The 13111-nt window shown below is 34.0% G+C and overlaps 1 protein-coding gene across 1 annotated transcript in view; it reads right to left on the bottom strand.

Moving 5' to 3' along the window:
- Positions 1–4596: 4596 nt before the first annotated feature.
- PCDH11X (protocadherin 11 X-linked) overlaps positions 4597–13111 on the bottom strand; it is a 480483-nt gene continuing 471968 nt past the window's right edge. Inside the window, exon 6 of the mRNA XM_068696555.1 lies at positions 4597–8376. Within this exon, the coding sequence (XP_068552656.1) occupies positions 7985–8376 (392 nt within the window). The 3' untranslated portion in view covers positions 4597–7984. The remainder of the gene's footprint in view (positions 8377–13111) is intronic.

Genomic DNA, 13111 nt, shown 5'->3' on the forward strand with positions numbered 1-13111 from the left:
TTATCAGCCAGTCAGATCAGACAGACTAATCTTTTTAGATGTCAAGGTCTTGTGCTACGTTTCCTGTGTTACCAGGCAGGCACAGTGCTAAGTGTCTCTGCTGCAATTAAAACAAACAAACAACTTGTATCTGCCAAGACAGGTAGATTTGACTTTGTGCACACCTATATAATATAATGAATATTTTTAGATTTTAAATAGTAATCAGTGTGATGCTCAGTGATGACACCTGTCTCATATACATAGATGAACTTCAAAAGCAAATTAAATTAAAAATGTGTTTATGTGCAGATAGATTACACATCTTTATTTTCTTGTTAAAATTCAATGTATAGAAATATCTGAAGGGAGGGAGTCAAAAGGATGGAACCAGACTCTTCAGTTGTGCCCAGCAACAGGACAAGAGGCAACAGGCACAAACTGAAGCACAGGAAGTTCCATCTAAATGGGAGAGGGTACTTCTTTACTAAAAGGGTGACAGAGCACTTTAATGGGTTTCCCAGAGAGGTTGTGGAGTCTCCTTCTCTGGAGATATTCAAGACCCACCTGGATGCCCTCCTGCGCAATGTGCTGTAGGTGATCCTGCTCAACAAAGGGGTTGGACTAGATGACCTTCAGAGGTCCCTTCCAACTTCAACCACTCTGTGATTCTGTGAAATTCAGTTTTTAGATTTTTATGGGCCATTTCGTTAGAATCATTTGAAAGCACTAGCTCTTGAAAAACAATAGAAAGAGATCCTTTATAATTATTAGAAATAAATCTCTAGTCCTACCTCATACAAAGGCCTTTTAAATAGGTCTAATCACATTCTAGATATGTCTACGTTATCACTACAGATGTCAATTCTATTGGTTAAAAAAAAAAAAAAAATGTGCAAAACTAAAATCTGAAGTATCTACAAAATCTTTTCCATTAAAATTATGTTTTAAGTCTGTCAACAACCCAGTGAATCTTAGCATATTTGTTAACTGGAAAAGTTGCTCATTTTTCCTACTTGCCTCTCTCTTTATAGTATTTCTCCTGAGGTATTCCCCTTCTTTTTTTCCCCCATTTACAATCACTTCATTTTTCAGTCTAATTTTGACTTACCTCGGTTCAATTATTCTCCTGAGAACTATACACCAGTTTATTTTGGTTTCCTACATCTGTAAATTGAAGCTTACTCTGCACAGCAAAGAAGCAAAAATACATCTCGTATAGAACAGCTGATTTTCAAACATTTAGACAATCTTTTGGGCATGGAATCTTTTATTATCTCTGATGACTAAAAACAACTTCAAGCTAAGTATAGGTTAAAAACAATTTATCTTAGTTTAATCTAATTATGTTAATCAACTCTTTTACTACATATGTAACAGCTGCAGTAGCAATGAATAACTTCATTTCAGTGCCTTAGAAAATATGTTTTTGAGTGCACATCCAACTCATCTGCTCTAGAACACTTAAAAGCTCATAGCTTAAAGCTATGAGCTGAAGTCTAGCACAGTGATTCTAGGCACCTTATGTATCTGTCTCTTTTGTTGTACATGTACAGACTAGCTTTCATTCTTATAGATACAAAGACAATTCCTAGTCCTATGAAAGAAAAAGCACGTAAGAAAAAACATCAGCAAGGACAGGGGCAAAAGCTATCCAAAAAAAACCATGGACCTACAGATTTAAATTCTTGAGAAAAAAAATTACTTTTGCATTTACTATTAAAGCCTTAGTTTTAAGTATGAAATTAAGCCCCAACAAAATACCTCTATATCACTAAAATGATTAAAATAAAAATGTAAACATATCATCGGTCTCATTGCAGTTATCACACAATGATTTTTTCATGCTGGATCATGAATGTAAGGACCAAGAAAAAAAATTACATTTTCAAAAAATATTTGTTAATTGCAAGTAGAGTCTATATGTACCCTCTGAAGGCATGACTTTCACCATCACACAAAGTAGGAGAGTTGTCTTCTGCTCATTGTAGAAACTACCTTCTTGCTCATTTCCTTCTTTTGCTTGATACACAGCTGAGTCCTAAGGTCACACCTGGAAGAAACCTGAAGAAAAGGCAAAGAAAGTGCTAAATGAATGTATGGGCAGCACATCTCCAATATTGCCTGCTACCAGTAAACCCACATTCTTCTTTAAATACATCCCTGAGTACATTCTTAAAAACAATTAACTTACCACATATAACTAGCAGGAAGTCTTGGAGTCCATCTTAAAGGTAAGCGGTGCTTTCTGAACACATTTGTAGGAAATGCTGCACTCTGCAGAGCTACCCAACAGATGTCTGGGATCCAAATATTTCCAATACAGGCAGAGGAGAGTACCATGCATTCCCTTGTACCCACAGAGAGGAAAGAAAAACAATGACTCTCAGGGAACATTACTTCTGCAATCCCCCTGCAGTTTTGCACAACACCATCAATGCTAAAATTATACAGGTCTTCAGGTATTGCATATTTCTGCCTTACTCTATGATTCTTAAAATTGGCTTATAATAACCCTGTAAAATTCCGCAGATTTTCATTGCCTCTTGAGGCTGCCCTTCCAAACTATTAGTGAACCCAACTTGAGAATTTATGATATAAACCAGGAAAAACTCCTATCTCCTAAAACTCCCTTCCCTTCCCTTCCCTTCCCTTCCCTTCCCTTCCCTTCCCTTCCCTTCCCTTCCCTTCCCTTCCCTTCCCTTCCCTTCCCTTCCCTTCCCTTCCCTTCCCTTCCCTTCCCTTCCCTTCCCTTCCCTTCCCTTCCCTTCCCTTCCCTTCCCTTCCCTTCCCTTCCCTTCCCTTCCCTTCCCTTCCCTTCCCTTCCCTTCCCTTCCCTTCCCTTCCCTTCCCTTCCCTTCCCTTCCCTTCCCTTCCCTTCCCTTCCCTTCCCTTCCCTTCCCCTTTTCTTTCCTGAATTTGGAGGCTCAGTATATTCTCTATAATAAAAATTATTGTAGTAATACTTGTCAATGAAAGAACATATTCATGCATAATTTTGATGCCAAAATGGTTATTATATTTTCCTGCCTGGAAAGGATCCTACTAAAAAGAAGGTTGTGCTTAACACATAACTGTGTTAAAGAATAAGATACTACTGCCTTGATATTAGGAGAACTATCAAAAGAGTTACTTTTAAATATGGACTTAACTACTATAGAAAATGTATGAAAAGTTATTTCCTTAGTTTCTTGTTTGGCTGTTTGGCTGTATATGACATCCATAATGAGGAGAGAATAATCTCTTCAGCTCAACAAGTTACTAACCATGTTCTCTCAGTTAGAAAAAGCTTTTTTTTTTTTTTTTTTTATTTAACAAAACCCCATAAATACTCCCACCTCCAGCATGTAATGAGCTGGGAGCATGGTGTTAAAAAAGTGACACAGAAGGGGAAAATACATCTTATAATAAAAAGCTAGAGTGGTGTACACATTGTGTGTGAATGTTTCTACTGTCTACCAAAAGCCCGCTACTCAATTTGATGAAGTAACTGCAAGCTAAGTTAACTTTTCTGCTGGGAATGGGAGGGAAGTGTAGCTGGAAGAATCCTTTTTAAATGCCTGTATTACAGAAACAAAAAGACGACAGTGCAAAGGAGGAAACAGTTTTTGTGGATCTAGTTTATTAATAAGCATTGTAAATAACAAGACAACATGCTGTACAGAAACCTGAAATAGAACTACTGCAAATTTACTGGACTTTAAATGCTGCTGGACTATGATATATGATGTCCAACTGCGTGATTTGTAAAGCATGGTTAGGGCTGTTTCAGTACATAGACATACACTGCTCACTCTCAGATCCTGTAGTATGCCATAGAGCAGGGAGGCTTTCCAGACATACAAAACCAAATATTTACAAGAAATCATCCATCTCTTTCTTCTCTAGGGATAATGTTATACACAATTTTCCTATGTATATCAAATAAAATCTTTGCCTTCAACTTTACTTTGTGTCTGCACAAACCAATCCCTCCCTTTTTGTTTATCCAATTAAATAATGGTAATAAACTTCAAACATTTAATCAATAAATTTTGATAGGAACTGGTATTAAAGCTGCAAAAGAAAAACTTGTGCTAGAACTGTTGGAAACAAAATACAATGATCAAGAATTTCAAATTAAAGCTTTATAAGCTTGAATCAAGAGACCTTGCACTAATCAACCATTAGCAGCTAAAAATTATTTAGGTCTACTCTCTGGCTCAGTGACACTAGAAGAGGAGTAACAATGGTAACTTGAGGCTGATGTATTTGCACACTGGATTAGAGCTCGCTCAGAATACAACAGAGCAAACTTCCACTTCTTAGAAAACAAAGAAACAACAACAACAAAAAAACACACCAACACCCACAAACAAACAAAAAAAAACCCTGCATACACTGGGCTCATGAGTATCTAATACAAAGTGGCTGCACTTCTCCACCTCTGTGCCTAGCAAAAGGACCTGTCTGGATTCAGACTCACATAACTAAAGTTATGTCAACCTAACTGTCATGCTAACATTCATAAACCCTCAGGTCCTATTAGCATGGGCTCATTGCCATAATAATGAGCTAAATGACCTGCATCCGGCCAGCTCACAGCCGAGAGAGCAGGTGCTCAGTAGTCTCTGTCTGGCCAAGCAGATGTGCCTCATTATTCTTCCTTTAGAATTAAGTTACACAGCACAGTTTATGAAAACAAAAAACTGATATATTTCACTTCAACCAGTTTGACTTCAGTTCATCTTTTTTTTTTTTTTTTTTAATATTTGACTCCTTTACATAATCAAAAGTTACCTTTCTTTCTGCCACCACTACCTATATCTTGCAATAGTTCAAAGTGCAACAAGCATGTATTGAATTTGGAAAAAAAAAAAATCTAGGCTAGACTGTGACACATTACTTTGAAGGCAAAGGTTTTCTTTTATTGTTACACTGTATGAAACAAATCTAATCATGTAACTACCATTTTACTGTATATTGTATATAGGATTGTTTTCTCCACAAATTCACACAAGATGAAATAATTGACTAAAAAAATTACACAAAAATATACAGCCTATGCACTAGATAAATTATTTATATATATGGCAAGATGTGCAAAGAGTCTATAGTAATGTTATTCCTCTGGATACTGACATGACACTTGTACATTTTTTTCAGAAAAAAATGTCACCTTTAATGCATAATTTTATATATGTAATATATAAAAATGAGGGCATAATTTTACTCCCAATAAATTTACAATTAAATGTTATTTATCTTGTTGATAGAATTTTACAATACCATAGCACAATGTCATGGATATAATATTTAACACTTCCTATAATCAGATTCAACTTTATAATTTTTTTTGTTTAAGCAGTTTGTTGTTTTTTTTGGTTGGTTGGTTGGTTTCTGTTTTTCACTTTTTGTTTATTGTGTGTTTTATTTGGAGAAAGGATTGCAGTTAATTGCTTCCATATCTCAGAAGAAAAAAAAAAAAAAAAACGTTAAAAAAGAAAGGGTTGGGGTTTTTGATTGATTGATCGATTGTTTTGTTACCTGTGTATGTGTGTGTGTGTGTGTGTTTGGGGGGGGGGGGGGGGGGGAAGAAAGTATAATTCTGGTATCTTTATCTTTTCCTATTAAACTCCTAATGCTGTAGAAATTGATTGTTTTGTCAGGAAATTTCAGTTACAATCTTCACCCAGAAAGGAAACGTTGAAGGCAAAATAAATAAATAAATAAATACAGTTCTAAAATGCAGCTGCCACTTGGTATGGCAGCCATCTTTAACTAAAACTATAGTTCTCTGCTTACAATAGGAAGTATTACATGTCAGCTTTATTCTAAATTTGCACAATTAATATGTTTGGTAAAGCTGTGTAAACTACAGATAAGCTTTTATTGTGTATCCCTGAAAAGGACTGATGAATTTTCTCACTGTGATGTCTCCAAAGTAAACAACAAAAGACTCTGTATATATTAGGTATGAATTAATTTGTCAAATTTTTAGTTTTCCTGGAACTGAAATGAGCTGTGTCAACTACTGTGTGTCAGTAGCCAAAGGATTTTTTTTGTTTTCTTTTTTTTACCCTGGATTTACATGCAACTGGAAAGCAGTGTGCCACATTTTTTCTAAACATTATTGAGAAATACATTAAACAAAATAAAAAAAGAACAGAAGTACATCATTAGATAATCTTATGTTTATTAATTAAAGCCTATCAGTAGATCAAAAGTGAAGCTTCTTTTAGTTTGCACATAAAATGTAAATGTGATTTGAATAGGATTACAGTTGGGACACAATATATAAAGCTACTTATACCTGCTGGGCACATAAGAGAAGCTCTTTTAGTGTTCATTGGAAACCTTCAACAACTTGTACTTCTGTAAATTTTACAAGCAGCTAATATTACAGCATTTTTACACTTTTTTTTTTTATAATAAATTACACATAAGTTACAATATGAAGCCAACACAGAAATCTATCCGTAAGAAATATTCATACACTGTCATTTTTTCTTTCACAAAACTTTGATTGTCTCACTTAAAGTATCAATAAAACTAAACAAAGTTATGCAGTTTGATAAGGAAAAAAACTTGGTATCATAAATGATGAAATAGCTAAATGGCTAAACAGCAACAAAATACTAGAAAGGAAATATTTTGTTTTGTTTTTATTTAAGAAAGGAATTTCCTTTTCATCCGCTGTAGAATTTACTAGTTTTTTTGTTTGTTTGTTTGTTTGTTTGTTTTTTCCTGTCACTATTAAGAATGTACTGTTCGGTTAACAGAACACTGAAAAAATTCTAATCTTTACAGAGAACCACCTTGAGACTTTATCAAATAACATAATCGGGGTGTACTTATACTTATCCAGCATTCATTACTTTCTTTCTTTGCTGAAAAATGTCAGCAATTCTCTAATAAACTAAGCTACAATGACAACTACTCCTTTATCTAATAGGTTTGGGGTGAAGTAACTAATATTATAGCTAATCTTCTACTGAATACTTGTAATAGGTGATTATAGCTGTAAAACAAACATATACATCACTATAATATTATTTTAAACATCAGTAGCTTAAAGCCACAATATGACACCGGCCAAAATAACTAGCCCAGTTTCCTACTGTTTTCAGCAGTGCCCATGTAATTTTCAACTAACAGGAACAGTAGCCAAAGCAAGCTCTGCAAGATAAAAAAAATAAATAAATAAATAAAATTAGCCTTATAGCTTGAAAAGCACATTTATCACACTTTTGCTTCCATTATTGTAGAAAATAAAATCTTAGAAATAAATTTAAAAAAAAAAACAAACCTGATCCTTATTGTATGGTCATGTTTTCAATTTCACACAGAAAAGCCTAGTTAAGAGTTTTCTATTTCATCTATTGCATTCTTTCATAGAATAAATACCTGTGTATCCAATCAGTTAAAATTAAAAACAAAAGCAGTTGTCATGTCTTTCAGTACATTTTCCTTCTTAATTACATGAAAGATAAATTTTGTTGAAAACATATACCATCCTTCCTAAGAAGTAGATCTTACACATTCTATTATGTAAGGTAATCAAATGAGACATTGCCCGCTTGATCTCTATTGCTAAGCAAATGGAAGGTGAAATTTATGCATATGCTATAAATTATAACAAAGAAGATAGAAAAAAAACTAGTGAGTTATATTACTGTAATATTTCCTAAACTGTACTAAGAAAATGCTTTCAACAAAGAGGAAGAACTGCTAGCAGGTATTTGTGCTATATGACCCATATAAGAAAATCAGTGGGATTTTGTGTTTTCTTTTGATAGGTTCTGGGTTGTGGGTTTTCTTCCCCATTTTATATATTTTGCCAAGAACTATGGTCAATTTTAACTAAGTCCTAAGGATTTAGCTTGAAAAGCTAAATTCAAATTCAAATTTAGGATTTTATATACATAAATATTCACAAGCCTAACAAGTTTGTATGTGCACTAAGAACAGAGTTAGGCTTAAGTTACACTTAAAGCCTGAAATAGTGGATTTGCCAGATATGCATTTATAGCTGGTGCTCATGGATAAACGTAGTGCTACTCCCAGACACCGGTGTCTGGTGGGATACAGCAAAGTTTGCCAGAGGGATGACTTTGACAGGATCTTCACTGGTGCAGTGTCTTTCACAGGTGTTGTAGAACTGGGGCCTGAGCCCACCTTGGCCTTTGTCAGCGTCATCCTTTGGAAGGGACCTCCCAAGAGTGTGGCATCCATCAGGCCTGGCTCCTCGGCCCCAGCCTTGCTGGAAGCCAAATGATGGCAAAGGGGTGTTGGACTGTTGATACTGTGTCAAAGAAGGTGGCATCCAGCAGTTGTCTGAATGGCCTAGGATGAGACACTCCTGTGTGCAGGTTTCAGAGGCTTCAGCCAGGGCTTTCTGGAGATTTACTTCAATAGCTGGGAGGGCAGAAAAAGACAGGAAATTATCAAAGGATCTGAAGACTGACATATGCAGGGAATCAAGAGTAACAAAGCAATTCTAGTTCAATGATAATGGACATAGTTGGGAAAGAAAATACCTGCAGTTGTAAAAATTAAATGAATGTTTAGATATTTGCAAGTTTGAGACCCACAGTATCACCAGAAAAAATATTAAAATTTCATCAACATATGATACTGTGGCTTCAGTCAGGTAACCAAAGCCATTATACATTCTACTTATGACATTTTTATTTTTTGGAATTGTCCCTCATGTGAAAACAAACAAACTAATAAAACTTTATAATAATACAATATCACTATTCTATATGTTTGCATACAATTACTTGAAGAAAAAATAAAATTGTATTATTTTTATTGAAATATTCTCTTGAAGTGGCTTCAAAGATGTACTCAAGAGCTTTAAGAATGAAAGACAGCCTAAAAACTATTTTAAAGAGAATTGATTTCTCTGTGCATTCAATACTGGAAACCATGAAAAATCAAAGGGTAATAGCCAACGAAGCTGTAACCTCTGTAGTTTACTAGTAATTGAACCTGAGTTCTTGAGTAGATGCAAGGTTTATGCCCTTGAAAAGAGATTACAGAAATTATAATTTGTTCAAAGACAAAGTAAGCTACTAAATCTACAAAACATAATTTGCAATACATAAACAATCTTGATCTGTTTCATTGAAATTATTCTGGGTTTACCATGTTGTGTGAAATCAAATTAACATAACTTATATACTACATATCATTCCTTGAGATATTTTTATTATTATATACATTATTTTTATATTATCTTGCTACGTACATGGTTTAAGTATATCAAAAGAGAGAAAGAGTCCAATTAGATATTGTATTGTGTTGTCTTCACAAACTGCAAGAATGTCCTTTTTCTGAAAGATGTGTATATATTATTTGTATTTATTTTCAGGAAAATATTTAGAATTGGATTGACAACCAGTGACTCACAACCAGTGGAGAATGTATGCTGCTACAAATTACTTATTGCAATAATAGTTCTGAGTGGGAGCCGCTCATCTTTTGAGATGTTTAAACAGATGCTGTATTTCTGTTCTAATAAATACTTTGCATGTTGAATTCTGTGTAAAGCTACAAAGCACTAACACATATTTCCATGTTACATCTAAATATAAATTAATTTACTTTTTCCTTCAGTCATTGAAATATATAATGCTGCTGACCAAAATACAGGTTACATCTTTTTAAAATCTACCAGTGTTAAGTGGACAATTGGTTCTCTGTTGTTTCCTGAATGTTATGTTCTTGATTATTTCTCCTGAAGTAAATTGTACAAGTATGTGCCTGGTAAAGAAATGATTGTTTATAAATATTGTTGTTTTGCCCTGTTTTTAGCATTTCAACATGTCTTCAGTCATCTTGTCTCTGTATTTTAGAATGTAATCCTGACAAAGCCTTGGCACCTTGTTGTTTAAGTACTAATCCAGTTTTGATGGGCAGTCAGATATATAAATATGGAAATAATTCAGTAGAGGAAATAGTTCATGCAAAAAAAAAAAAAAGTTACTGCTGGTAGATTAGTCTAATCTTTCTGTGTCCTGCTATCTGCTATTCGAGACATAAAATTAAGTATATACAAGTTCTTTAAGCTCTTTAATTATCCAAGTTTTCTTCTCTTCTAATCAAGGCAACTCACAGAAAACAGGTATGTCCTTGACTTAATGTTGAGTTATCACTGATTTATGCATAAATTGATATTTTTTGCATTTATTAACAAAACCTTGTTGATACCCAATCCCCCAGACATTCCTCTAGGCTTTCTAATATCTCTTAAAATTCTGTTACTTAGGTGAAACTGGAAAAATACTATTTTTATTTGGAAATAATAATTATTATGCAATGCTAGATCTCCACAGCAATTAGTTACTATACTTATAATGTAGTACCATCTCAAGCTAGAATAAAAAAGCAAACAAAATTAAACCATCAAAACCAGTGTATGGCAATACTTAACTTGAGCTTTAGACAAGGGAACTGCAGAAATAAAAGGTCGCTTATAAAGCATTCTCTACACCATATTGACATAAGCATTTTGTGCCATGTGTTGCCAGACTACCTGTAGACTTGGAACATGCTAACATGTGAAGAACAACAATGTTGTCAGAATGACATTCTCATTTATTCTCTCAATAATGAGATTGATACACAACCTTTAGCAAAAACAAACAAACAGAAAACAAAGAAAGCAAACAAACCTTTAGCAAAACCTACCTAACCTTCATGGGTATAATCATATGCTGTGAATACAAGTTATTTTGGCTTTTAGGTTTGGGTTTCATTATATAAAAATCCTTCATTGTCAGACTTTTTGTAGCAGTCAATCTTTCAGTATATGTATTTTGTACATGTAATCTTGACTGTCAGAGTAATTATATTTTTCATCACTGCTTATGACTAATAACATGTAAAATATACAGTTCTTATTAATTTTGAAGAGTTAAAACCCTTTTCTACTGAGTATCTCTGCAGCGTTGCAAGAGAATAGAAAGTAAAAATGTATTTAGCAAATACAAGTACTTTTCTGTATGATGTCTGACATCTTTTTTTTTCCAACTGTAACAGTCAAGCTTTGGTTTATAATATACTGCACTCATTAGAAAGAAAAAAATAAAATTAAATCAATGATATATTTAACCCATAGACTAACTTCAAAAGGAATCATATTTCAAGAAAAATGAATAGAACTGTTTTGTTTTTAATTTATATCTTCTGCATATAGGCCATAGCATTAGCATAGCCCTGAGGTTTTCTTTAGGAGACTGGGTATACTGTAGGAAAACAAATTAACTGAGAGTGTGACAATAAGTATATTGCACGATGGATAAGGTCTCCAGTATTTCCATTTAATGGAATCTTAGCAAATCTCAACAACTGGTCTGCTGCAGTAAGAAGTACTAGCAAGGGTAACTCAGACACAAAACAGCTTTGTCTTGGTATGAAGTAAAAATAAATATATAAAGCCAGGAGTATCAAATGCTTTTAGCACAATCAACGAAAAAAAAAAAAAAAAAGACTGTTGGAACATAATTCTTCTGGTTTTCAATGAACTAGCACAAAATGTAGGATTTTTTCTTCATGAATATTCACTAGGCATTATCTTTTTTGACTGTTCTTCCAGGCAGTGAAATGTAGCTTCCTTCAGTCAGTATAATTCATTCTCTATTTTTCTAAGATATCATTCTACTGCTTCATTAGCACTTGAAACCATTCTAAATAGCTGCCTAGCCCTGGCATTGTATTGCCATCCAAGCTGTTTTACTTAAAAAAATATATATTTCTAACAATTCCCTTTTTTATCAAAGCAAAGAGCTATTTATCAGCAATATATCATGCTAGTACTGCCACTTTACAATACAAAGTAGTTGGTTTCCAATGTTCTGTTACTGACTTAATAATATGTCACTGAGACAGTGACCTCTGAGAGGTCACTGTAACTAGCATTATGATGTTGTCCACAGCACCCAGGCTGGATTCCCCTTCACCACTTGCTGCCCACTTAAAAGGAGAGACTCAGGCTGGGTCAGCAGAGCATCCCAAAAGACCATCTGAAGAGGATTTCAAGCCATACAGTTGTGTCAGTGTGAAGTTCAGTGCTCAAGTGGCATTTATCCAAGCCTGGGTAAACTGAGCATAGCATTTTCTAGCTGCTACTCCTTAAGCTTTCTTCTGCTTTGCATTTTCTTATGCAGGCAAGTGTTTGCAACACTAACCTCTTGCAAGTCATTGTTAAGCGTGGGTGAAAAGAAAAAAAATTGAGCTCTTCTCTCATTCAAAAGAGGTAATGTAGGTGATTATTCCAGTCCCATAAGTATTCTGGTAGGAAAGATCTGTGACATCTGCCTCTAACAAACAAGTAAAAGAAGGTTTCTGCTGTCTTTGAATATTTTCAGAAGAAATAATGGTTTTCTCTGCTGAAATTTAGTGTCTGGTAATATGTTCTCACAAAAGATACGACAGGTTTATAACTGGAAATAAAACTGTAAATATTCCTCATGTATTACAAATTAACAATACGTTCATTTCAACTTTTATCAGTTTGCCTTGTTTCTTCACTCATTAATAAAACCATAATTTTATATATTTTTTCATACTGCATGGAGGCTCATCAACTATGACATGCAGGTTGTCTGAGAGATATTTTTTAATTCATACAATGGAACACACTTATGCACATGTGAATTTACCATTGTCACTTGAACTCCAGATTGTTTTAGGAATTAAGCTGTTTTTTAAATTGTCTGCCTCTGAACTAAGAACGTTTTTAAAGAAGGTGTCTGTCAGCTCTTATGAAATGTTTAGATCAGAGCTGTCAAGTATAACTAAAAGCACAGTAGTTAAAAGACTTGTTCATTGTTCCACAGTCTTTATCATTTTTAGGTCAAACCAGTCTTCAGTAAGAATATTTACTTTTACTTAAAATGTGGAATTTCAACCTTGCCAGGTAGCTATCCTTCAGTCAAAACAATTATAACAAAAAAATACTATTTGATCTTTTTCTGTTTGTTTTGGTTAGAGACTTTCTATAATTATAAAGCCCACGTACAGTACATATAAATATAAATGAGAATATAAATGTTGGTTGTTCTTCTTGCGTATGGGGTATGAAAGCTGAAGAACACTACAATGCAGGTTGCACTTGGTGCTATATATTTTGTAGACTGAATGC

Source organism: Anas acuta, chromosome 13 (assembly GCF_963932015.1).
Source record: "Anas acuta chromosome 13, bAnaAcu1.1, whole genome shotgun sequence".
Taxonomy (NCBI): domain Eukaryota; kingdom Metazoa; phylum Chordata; class Aves; order Anseriformes; family Anatidae; genus Anas; species Anas acuta.